This window comes from Procambarus clarkii, chromosome 38, assembly GCF_040958095.1.
Source record: "Procambarus clarkii isolate CNS0578487 chromosome 38, FALCON_Pclarkii_2.0, whole genome shotgun sequence".
NCBI classification, from domain to species: Eukaryota; Metazoa; Arthropoda; class Malacostraca; order Decapoda; family Cambaridae; genus Procambarus; species Procambarus clarkii.
In genome coordinates, this window is record NC_091187.1 from 22,189,999 (window position 1) to 22,202,089 (window position 12,091).

Genomic DNA, 12,091 nt, shown 5'->3' on the forward strand with positions numbered 1-12,091 from the left:
AGTATAATTAAAAATATTATTTCAAGTGGAGTGAAACCGACAGCCCCAGACCAAAGATTGGAATTCATATTATACTGTAAAACAAAGAGGACTGCTGATTTAACACTTAAGAACAGCCCCAATGAACAATACAACTCTCCACGAAACAAACATATACCAATTTACACGCCCCAATGAACAATACAACTCTCCACGAAACAAACATATACCAATTTACACGCCCCAATGAACAATACAACTCTCCACGAAACAAACATATACCAATTTACACGCCCCAATGAACAATACAACTCTCCACGAAACAAACATATACCAATTTACACGCCCCAATGAACAATACAACTCTCCACGAAACAAACATATACCAATTTACACGCCCCAATGAACAATACAACTCTCCACGAAACAAACATATACCAATTTACACGCCCCAATGAACGATGTCACCTTCGGTCTTCTTATATTGGTATGACCATTATAAAAAAAAAGTTTACGAATGAATACAGAAATATAAGTAGTGTGTCGGAAAGGAACAATGACAATTGTATTGCTTCCAAATCAAAGAAACATTCAAAACTCCTGCATGACCATATAAGATGGAAAATGACAGTGAATGACCAAGTGAGTGACTTTGCTACCAAAAAGGTGAGAGCCAGTATACAGAAAATGATAAAGAAATTTATGAGGACTTAATGTCAGCCTCCAGGGAGTGTTCAGCCTCCAGGGAGTGTTCAGCCTCCAGGGAGTGTTCAGCCTCCAGGGAGTGTTCAGCCTCCAGGGAGTGTTCAGCCTCCAGGGAGTGTTCAGCCTCCAGGGAGTGTTCAGCCTCCAGGGAGTGTTCACTACAGAGCCTGAACAGCTCCCAGAGTTAGAAGAGAAGTCAACACCTCACGAGAGACTATTAAATATTGAGGTACCAATAGAGGAAGTAAGAAAGCAGTTACTGTTACTAGACGAAACTAAAGCTATTGGGCCAGATAAAGTATCATCATGGATGTTGAAAGAAGCGGCACAAGTCCTATGAATACCTCTAGCAATGATCTTTTTTGAGTCACTTATAAAGGGAAAATTGCCCAGCTGCTGGAAGACGGCAAATGTCTTCCAGCACCTTCCAGTATATCTACAAAACATATATATAGAGAAGAATCACTTAACTACCACCCAGTTCACTCACAAGCATCCTTTGCAAAGTACTCGAAAGAATAACAAGGGAAAGACTAGATGCACACCTATAAAAAAATTGGTATGTAAGCAAAAATTAACAAGGCTTTATAGAAGTGAAATCATGCCTGGCGAACCTCCTGGAGTCACGGGCTCACCATAGCCCGTGCTACTTGGAACTTTTTGTTCCAAGTAGCGAATCTTAAACAACAACAACTCCTGGAGCTTTATAATAAGGTAACGAAAATAAGGCAAGAGAGAGAAGGTTGAGTAGATTGCGTATTTCTGAACTGCCAAAAAGTCTTTGACACAGTACTGTACAGATTACTGTACAAACGCAAGAGGTAGGCGGGAGTAAGCGAACACGCACAAATATGAGTAAGAAATTACCTAACAGACAGGAGCCAGAGAGAGAGAGAGAGAGTGAGGGGCGAGGAGTCGGACTAGCATAGAGTTACAGGCGGAGTTCCTCAAGGATAGCTGCTGAGATCCATACTATTCCTCACTTATGTAAGTGACCTGACCGCAGGAATTGAGTGCTGTATGTCGCTTTGGAGACTATGCAAAACGGATGAGAAGAGTTGTGACAAATGAGGATTGTAAGATTCTCAATGATGATTTAAATACGCTTCAGAGCTGGTTCGAGAAATGGATGCTAGAGTTCATCACCAGGAAGTGTAAGAAGATGGAAACGGGAACAGGAGCAAGGAGGCCGATAGGATAGTAGACGATGAAGGGGGAACTACCTCACTGTAACGACTAGAGAAAAAGACCTGTGAGTGAACATAACTTCAAACATAATTCCAGAGTTTCATATGAATAGAAGAACGCCAGAACTTTCTTCATGAACTTAAGCTAAGAGGCCTTAAATTTAGACCATGGTATACCGCCTAGGTAAGCCCAGTTTTAGACTACGCCGCCCCATGCTTCCTACACACAGGAAACAGCCCATAACAGCTGTCTAACTCCCAGGTACCTATTTACTGCTAGGTAACAATGGCATCAGGGTGAAGGAAACTCTGCCCATTTGTTTCTGCCTAGTCCGGTAATCGAACCCGGGCCACAGAATTACGAGTCCGGCGCGCTGTCCACTCAGCTACCAGACCTCTTATACAGTGTGACAATTTGTGCAGTGTGTGCACAAATTAGAGGAAGAGACGAGTGCGAGAGGACTAGGTTTGCTCGAGCTGTCAAGAAGAGGAGACACGATCTGCACTGATGTGTCACTCGTGTCAGCACAGTCAAGCTGGCCGCTCATCCATTCCCCGCACCAGTCAAGCTGGCCGCTCATCCATTCCCCGCACCAGTCAAGCTGGCCGCTCATCCATTCCCCGCACCAGTCAAGCTGGCCGCTCATCCATTCCCCGCACCAGTCAAGCTGGCCGCTCATCCATTCCCCGCACCAGTCAAGCTGGCCGCTCATCCATTCCCCGCACCAGTCAAGCTGGCCGCTCATCCATTCCCCGCACCAGTCAAGCTGGCCGCTCATCCATTCCCCGCACCAGTCAAGCTGGCCACTCATACTTTTATATATATTTGGTTACATGTATGACGCACAGCAACATGTATATGTATTAAGTACTACAGCATATATGTGTATGAGATATTTCAACAAGTATGTGTATGAGATATTTCAACAAGTATGTGTATGAGATATTTCAACAAGTATGTGTATGAGATATTTCTGCAAGTATGTGTATGAGATATTTCTACAAGTATGTGTATGAGATATTTCAACAAGTATGTGTATGAGATATTTCAACAAGTATGTGTATGAGATATTTCTACAAGTATGTGTACGAGATACTATAATATAATCGACCGTAAAGCCAGGAAGCATCATATTAATTAATATCGCGCTTTACATTCCATTTACTGTCTAGTGTGTCTGTGTTTATTTAGGAATTGAAGACAAAATTGTTATAAGATTTATCTCAAAAACAGATTGACAGTTGTACTATTTTGAGCTGGCTCGTCTTTCACGACACTAATGCATTATGTGTTTGTACCTGCAGGTACAACGCAAGTACCAGGTGTGTCACGCCGTGAGGATAAGTGTAGTGGATAACTTCCAAGGTGAGGAGAGTAATATTATCCTCTTATCGCTGGTACGCAGCAATGAAGAGCAAAAAGTTGGGTTTCTAAGTTCTGATAACCGCGTGTGTGTGGCGCTCTCCCGAGCCAAACACGGTCTGTATATCACTGGAAATATGGACCAACTGAGGATGTCAAGCGACTTATGGAAAAAGGTCGAGGCTGATCTTTCTGCAGATGAATCTTTGGGTAAGTCGCTTACTCTGAGGTGTGAGAACCACAGAGACCAGATGATGTCAGTAACGACCGGTTTGGATATCCTGAGAAAGAGTCCTGAAGGAGGTTGCCTGAAGCCTTGTTCTTCATCTCTGCCAAAATGTGGTCACAGTTGTCCGATGATCTGTCATATTAGTGACATGGAACACAGGGAAGTCAAGTGTCGACTACCCTGTCCAAACACATTGTGTGAACGGGATCATCCATGCCCTGGTGAATGTTGGGAAGCTTGTGAACCTTGTAGGGTACACGTGCCCAAGACTCTGCCCTGTGGGCACACTCACCGTGTCCTATGTTGTTCCTTCAATAAAGAATTCAAATGCCCAACAATTGTTGAGAAAGATATACCAGCCTGTGAACACCGTGTCAAAATGCCTTGTTTCATGGCTCCAGAAATGTTTACTTGTCCTGTTTCATGTGCAAAACAGCTCGAGTGTGGTCATACATGCAAAAAAAATTGCCATGTTACAAATGATCCAGATCATACTTCTTACAAATGTAAGGAACAATGTTCTCGGTTACCGAAAGACTGCTCAAGGGACCATCCTTGCAAGATGCTCTGCCATGAAGAGTGTAAAGTATGCACCATAATAATTAAGAAAAAGGCGGTCTGCGGCCATCAGCACGAAGTTCAATGTTGTGTGCCCAAAGAAGACATAAAATGTTACCAAAAATGCAGGAAGATGTTGGAGTGTGGTCATCACTGTCCCAAGAAATGCTTCGAGAAATGTGGAGGATGCCAAGTGAAAGTTAAGAAAGTGATTCCTGACTGTAATCACGAAATACAGGTAACTTCTGTAATCCTAAATTCTTATAATATTAAGTTATTTCATATAATACTAAGTTGTATGGTAATGTTGTTGAGGTTCTATGTCTTTTTTCCTGATTCCAAAGATTTTAAATTTTTTTTGGTAAAATCTAGTAACTTGGTTCCATTTTTATATTTATGACTGACTGTGAAAACAATGAAACTTTACCTTTTTGTATACATCAATTCCTAGACACGATTAATTATTTTTAATTCAGTCTTTACAGGAAGCTTAATATCGTCAGTTCATATGTATAACTTTATTGAAGTTATCACATTAAGGTGAAATATTCCGTATTATCTTTAATGATTTTCAAGGTCTAATATGTACTCACCTAATTGTGCTTGCGGGGGTCGAGCTTTGGCTCTTTGGTCCCGCCTCTCAACTGTCAATGAACTGGTGTACAGATTCCTGAGCCTACTGGGCTCTATCATATCTACATTTAAAACTGTATATGGAGTCAGCCTCCACCACATCTCTGCCTAATGCATTCAACCTGTTAACTACTCTGACACTGAAAAAGTTCATTCTAATGTCCCTGTGGCTTAATTGAGTACTCAGTTTCCACCTGTGTCCCCTTGTTCGCGTACCGCCAGTGTTGAATAGTATATCCTTGTCTACCCTGTCAATTCCCCTGAGGATTTTGTAGGTAGTGATCATATCTTCCCTCACTCTTCTGTCTTCCAGTGTCGTAAGATGCATTTCCCGCAGCCTTTCCTCGTAACCCATGCCTCTTAGTTCTGGGACTAGTCTAGTGGCATACCTCTGAACTTTTCCAGCTTCGTTTTGGGCTTGACAAGGTACGGGCTCCATGCTGGGGCCGCATACTCCAGGATTGGCCTTACGTATGTGGTGTACAAGATTGTAAACGATTTCTTACACAGGTTCCTGAAGGTTGTTCCTGTGTGTGTGTGTGTGTGTGTGTGTGTGTGTGTACTCACCTAATTGTACTCACCTAATTGTGCTTGCGGGGGTTGAGCTCTGGCTCTTTGGTCCCGCCTCTCAACCGTCAATCAACTGGTGTACAGATTCCTGAGCCTATTGGGCTCTATCATATCTACATTTGAAACTGTGAATGGAGTCAGCCTCCACCACATCACTTCCTAATGCATTCCATTTGCTAACTACTCTGACACTGAAAAAGTTCTTTCTAACGTCTCTGTGGCTCATTTGGGTACTCAGCTTCCACCTGTGTGTGTGTGTGTGTGTGTGTGTGTGTGTGTGTGTGTGTGTGTGTGTGTGTGTGTGTGTGTGTGTGTGTGTGTGTGTGTGTGTGTGTGTGCGTGTGTGTGTGTGTGTGTGTGTATACTCACCTAGTTGTACTCACCTAGTTGTGTCTGCAGGATCGAGCATTGACTCTTGGATCCCGCCTTTCGAGCATCGGTTGTTTACAGCAATGACTCCTGTCCCATTTCCCTATCATACCTGGTTTTAAAATTATGAATAGTATTTGCTTCCACAACCTGTTCCTGAAGTGCATTCCATTTTCCCACTACTCTCACGCTAAAAGAAAACTTCCTAACATCTCTGTGACTCATCTGAGTTTCAAGCTTCCATCCATGTCCCCTCGTTCTGTTACCATTCCGTGTGAACATTTCGTCTATGTCCACTCTGCCAATCCCTCTGAGTATTTTATATGTTCCTATCATGTCCCCCCCTCTCCCTTCTTCATTCTAGTGTCGTAAGGCACAGTTCCCTCAGGCGCTCCTCATACCCCATCCCTCGTAGCTCTGGGACGAGTCTCGTTGCAAACCTCTGAACCTTTTCCAGTTTCATTATATGCTTCTTCAGATGGGGACTCCATGATGAGGCGGCATACTCTAAGACTGGCCTCACGTAGGCAGTGTAAAGCGCCCTAAATGCCTCCTTAGGTTTCTGAATGATGTTCTAACTTTTGCTAGTGTAGAGAACGCTGCTGTCATTATCCTATTTATATGTACCTCAGGAGATAGATTAAGTGTTACGTCCACGCCCAGGTCTCTTTCGCGCGTTGTCACAGGTAGGCTGTTTCCCTTCATTGTGTACTGTCCCTTTGGTCTCCTATCTCTAGTCCCATTTCCATAACTTTACATTTGCTCGTGTTGAATTCCAGTAGCCATTTCTCTGACCATCTCTGCAACCTGTTCAGGTCCTCTTGGAGGATCCTGCAATCCTCATCTGTCACAACTCTTCTCATCAACTTTGCGTCATCCGCAAACATCGACATGTAGGACTCTACGCCTGTAAACATGTCGTTAGCATATACAAGAAATAGAATTGGTCCCAGCACCGATCCTTGTGGTACTCCACTTGTTACTGTTCGCCAGTCCGACTTCTCGCCCCTTACCGTAACTCTTTGGCTCCTTCCTGTTAGGTAGTTCCTTATCCATGCTAGGACCTTTCCCCCCACCCCCGCCTGCCTCTCGAGCTTGAACAGCAGTCTCATATGCGGTACTGTATCAAAGGCTTTTTGACAGTCCAGAAATATGCAGTCTGCCCAACCATCTCTGTCCTGTCTTATTCTCGTTATTTTATCATAGAATTCCAGAAGGTTTGTTAGGCACGATTTCCCTGTCCAGAACCCATGTTGATGTTTGTTCACATGTTTGTGTGTGTGTGTGTGTGTGTGTGTGTGTGTGTGTGTGTGTGTGTGTGTGTGTGTGTGTGTGTGTGTGTGTGTGTGTGTGTGTGTGTGTGTGTGTGTGTGTGTGTAGTCCTAAACTCTTTATTGAAAAATGTAGAAGACCAATGCGATCTCCTCGTGGTTGTAATATCCGCATATTAGTTACAGATGCAGCTTTACGGCTAAGAAAACATTTAATAATCCTAGCAGTAGAGTAAATCAGAGTTTCAGAAATGTGTTCATTCTCCCAAGAGCTAAAACCGTAGCACAAAGCACCAGCACTTATGAGCACTATTACTAACTTATTATGTTATTGTGACTTAGGGCGTGGTGTCCCTAATCTTTCTGGGCTTCAGTGGTGGTCACGGAGACAGGCAATTCTCCCTGGCCCGAAAAAGTAAGATTAATAATTCTAACACGAATTTTCTCTATCATTCTTACGTTTCTTTTCACTGTTGATGGTAATTCAAAGATCAACTCTCCAAAATTCATTTTTATTTCTAGTCTGACGCGACACTTGAGCGCGTTTCGTAAAACTTATTACATGTTCAAAGACTTTAGTTTACAAACACACAACTGAATAGAGCTTACACATCTTCGAGTTTATATCTACATTTGGGTGAGGTGGATGAGGTGAAAACAAACTTTCAACAATGGGTATTGAATGGGTATTAAATTCAAACACAAGACAGAACACGAAACAATGGGTATTGAATGGGTATTAAATTCAAACACAAGACAGAACACGAAACAATGGGTATTGAATGGAAGTAATTGTAGAAAGCCTATTGGTCCATATTTCTTGATGCTTCTATATTGGAGCGGAGTCTTGAAGTGGGTAGAATATAGTTGTGCATTAATTGGCTGTTGATTGCTGGTGTTGACTTCTTGATGTGTAGTGCCTCGCAGACGTCAAGCCACCTGCTATCGCTGTATCTATCGATGATTTCTGTGTTGTTTGCTAAGATTTCTCTGGTGATGGTTTGTTTGTGGGAAGAGATTATATGTTCCTTAATGGAGCCCTGTTGCTTATGCATCGTTAAACGCCTGGAAAGAGATGTTGTTGTCTTGCCTATACACTGGGTTTTTTGAGGCTTACAGTCCCCAAGAGGGCATTTGAAGGCATAGACGACTTTGGTCTCTTTTAAAGCGTTCTGCTTTGTGTCTGGAGAGTTTCTCATGAGCAGGCTGGCCGTTTTTCTGGTTTTATAGTAAATCGTCAGTTGTATCTTCTGATTTTTGTCTGTAGGGATAACGTTTCTACTGACAATATCTTTCAGGACCCTTTCCTCCGTTTTATGGGCTGTGGAAAAGAAGTTCCTGTAAAATAGTCTAATAGGGGGTATAGGTGTTGTGTTAGTTGTCTCTTCAGAGCATGGCGTTTCACTTTCCTTCTTACGATGTCTTCCACATACTTAATAATATATGTCTACAGGAAAGACTGCTACCAAAATATACTAATATATATATATATATATGTCGTACCTAATAGCCAGAACGCACTTCTCAGCCTACTATTCAAGGCCCGATTTGCCTAATAAGCCAAGTTTTCATGAATTAATGTTTTTTCGTCTACCTAACCTACCTAACCTAACCTAACCTAGCTTTTTTTGGCTACCTAACCTAACCTTACCTATAAATATAGGTTAGGTTAGGTTAGGTAGGGTTGGTTAGGTTCGGTCATATATCTACGTTAATTTTAACTCCAATAAAAAAAAATTGACCTCATACATAGAGAAAAGGGTTGCTTTATCATTTCATAAGAAAAAAATTATAGTAAATATATTAATTCAGGAAAACTTGGCTTATTAGGCAAATCGGGCCTTGAATAGTAGGCTGAGAAGTGAGTTCTGGCTACTAGGTACGACATATATATATATATATATATATATATATATATATATATATATATATATATATATATATATATATATATATATATATTAAACAAAAAACAGGAAATTCCTTAAGTACTTACGTATTTATTAATACGTCTTCAGAAGGATGGATACTACATGTTGTTTTAGATTCAGCCACTCGGTACCAAAAATTGCAATTTGCATGGGCTATGGAGAGCCAGTAGTGGTCTTACCTGGCACAGGAGTGGGGCTGTATCAGGAATATTACTGGTTGATTGATAAATAAATATTAAGCCACTCAAGAGGTGGCACGGGCATGAATAGTCCGTAAGTGGAAGATTTTTTTGAGTGAATGTAAACTGTGTGCTGAGGTCGCATTAAAATCGTCAGTCCCTTACTATGCGGCTGCTATCGCGGGGGTGGAAATATGAGGGTGTCCAGCTGCTGGACACTTTTCATTACCAGAGAAGTGACAGCATTGATGGCTTCAGTGTGGTTACTGCAAGATTCAGGGACTCTTAAAGCTCTTCTAAGGTCGTTAGTTGCGTCACATTCCAGGAGATAGTGAAGTAAGGGCTTGTCTTTAATTTTTTGGCAGAAGATGCATTTCCACTCTCAGGGGTCACTAATTTCCCAATTGCATATGTAACCTAGACGTAGTCTATATAACCAAACTGCTATTTTCCTGTGGATTGCTTTCGGGATATTTAACCTGTCTAACATGGTGGCCTGAAGATACTATATTGCAGAGGGGGAACCTTCTGCTACTCTCTGGAGTAGATGGGCTTTGTCGAGGTATGAGAGTTTGTTGGTGATGATGTTTTTTATGTACTCTAGGCTGGGTTGGATTGTCGTATGTATCACTGAATGACGAGTTGCCAATTTAGCAGTTTCAGTGGCTTTTTCCTTTAATGGGATTCCAATATGGGATGTGATCCAGTTTAGGGCGATGTTGAGTCCTTTGCCTTTAGCTACTGCTCCTTGATACAAAATGGTGGTAATTATTTCCACATTGTCTGTCCACTGCTTCTTTTCTAATATTTGAAGTGAAGCTTTTGAGTCTGTGTGTTTAATTGCATTTTGAATGTTTTGTGCAATCACATGCGAATGCCCGTTGTATGGCAAACAGCTCAGTTTGGGTTGATGATACTGGTCCTCCCAGTCTCCAATATGCCTGTTCGCTGTCCGTGCAAAGAGCAGCGCAGCACTCTCATATTCTGTGTCCACCGATCCGTCTCTGAAGATGTGGGTGGCTCTCGCTACTGCAATGTTATACATTTGCTTTTCTATAATGCGCCTTAGGATTGTTGGATCATACACAGCCTTTCTCATTGGTAGACTTTCTGTTACTATTTTGAAGGTAGGCTCCTCCCACGATGGAGAACAAATGGAGTTTGGGTGTGGTTGATCACATCCTCTATCAAGAATCATGCTCTTTAACTGTAGTCTGTTTAGGACTTCTCCCGCTCTGGTAGCTCAAGAGTTTCCGTTGTGTTGGCCAAGTCCAACCACCAAGGCCGGTCGTACTGGGACTGGATCAGGGGAAATAATTATCTTACTGATAATCGTAGCTGTTCTATGAGATATGCTTTCTTGAAGAGAGGACACACCCGTTTCCAGTGTTAGAGTTTCAAGCCTGGTCCACATAGTGGCTCCCAGGGCAGGAGCATAACTTTGTTTAGTGCCACTTCAAGCTTTTTCCACTGTTGTTGTGATAGGCTTGTGAGTGCAGGTGCGGCATAGTCGATCACTGATCTGACTGCCCAAACATAATATATATATATATATATATATATATATATATATATATATATATATATATATATATATAACAACAAGGTTATATATATACATAACAATATATATATTGAAACAACAAGGGACCCAAGAGCTGCAAGCTTTCTTTTCCAGCGCCTCAGTGTGGCGATACAGAGGGGAAATGCGCACTGCATCCAGGGTTCCTGCCCGCCATCTGAGGAGCTGGAGGAACTCGACAACCTATGATAACCATCTTTGTAACCCATATGTAACTCCTTTTTTGTAACAAAGTTCAAATACAGTAAATATATATGTGTACATACAATAGAATGGGGGTGGTAGGAGAAGATAATATTAGTGTTCAGTGAGAAACCACAAGGTCTCCTCTGAATACTTTTTATTTTTATTTATATATATATATATATATATATATATATATATATATATATATATATATATATATATATATATATATATATATATATATATATATATATATATATATATATATATTTATATATATATATATATTTATATATATATATATATATATATATATATCTATATAAATATATATATATATATATATATATATATATATATATTTATATATATATATATACATATATATATAATAGACGATTTAAATGCGACCTTAGCACACAGTATACATTCACTCCAAAAAAATCTTCCACTTAGGGGCTATTCATGCCCGTGCCACTTCTAGGGTGGCTTAATATTCATCAATCAATCAATCAGTAACATTCCTGATACAGCCCCACTGATACAGCTTGCATGGGGAGGCTGCTTCAGAATCACACACGTGTGTTAGCGAAAAATATTTCTTTGTTATTTTAGACTTGAGTTTTTTTTAATACACTTATGTTGCACATAAGTACACTTAGCAGACTGGGCTCACTAAGATCCTCAGATATAATCCACCCCTTCATACTTCCCATGTAATATACAGTCCACATTAGCGTAGATTGATGAACAAGAATTTAATTAACAAGAATCAATAATGATTTGAATTCGGCTCTTACAAATGCGAAAGTGCTGTCCAGTCAACGAGCCCACATGTGCTCATAATAAGGACGCATCTCATACTCAAATGGAATCCAACTAGTAAGACTACGAGCTCGTTTTTTCAAGCCAGAGTTGAAAATCTCCTCGGATGAAGGTGAGTGAAATGTTATTTAGCACACTTCTGAAACCATTCTAATTCATTGCTCTGTGGACTTGCTTACCAGGTTATGTGCTGTAACGTCAACAACGAAGTAAACTGCCCAATTGCTGTTGACAAAATGATACCAGGCTGTCACCATAGCGTCAAAATGGCCTGTTACATAAAGCCAGAAACACTTCCATGTCCCACTACCTGCGACATACGGCTTGAGTGCGGTCATAAATGCATAAAGATTTGCCATATTACAGAAGATCCAGATCATCTTAATTACCAATGTAAACAACAATGTACTCGCCTATTAGAAGGCTGCTCAAAGGACCATCCTTGTAAAATGCTGTGCCATGAGGACTGTAACAAGTGCACAATTATAATTAAGAAAGATGCAATCTGTGGCCATCAACACGAA

At 41.0% G+C, this 12,091-nt stretch overlaps 1 protein-coding gene across 1 annotated transcript in view; it reads left to right on the top strand.

The window, feature by feature from the left end:
* The window catches only part of LOC123772030 (NFX1-type zinc finger-containing protein 1), a 225,040-nt gene that overhangs the window by 107,226 nt on the left and 105,723 nt on the right, over window positions 1–12,091 (top strand). The window contains exons 7-8 of the mRNA XM_069337878.1: window positions 3,177–4,259; window positions 11,750–12,091. The exon at window positions 11,750–12,091 is cut by the window's right edge and continues 159 nt beyond it. Of these exons, the coding sequence (XP_069193979.1) occupies window positions 3,177–4,259; window positions 11,750–12,091 (1,425 nt within the window). The remainder of the gene's footprint in view (window positions 1–3,176; window positions 4,260–11,749) is intronic.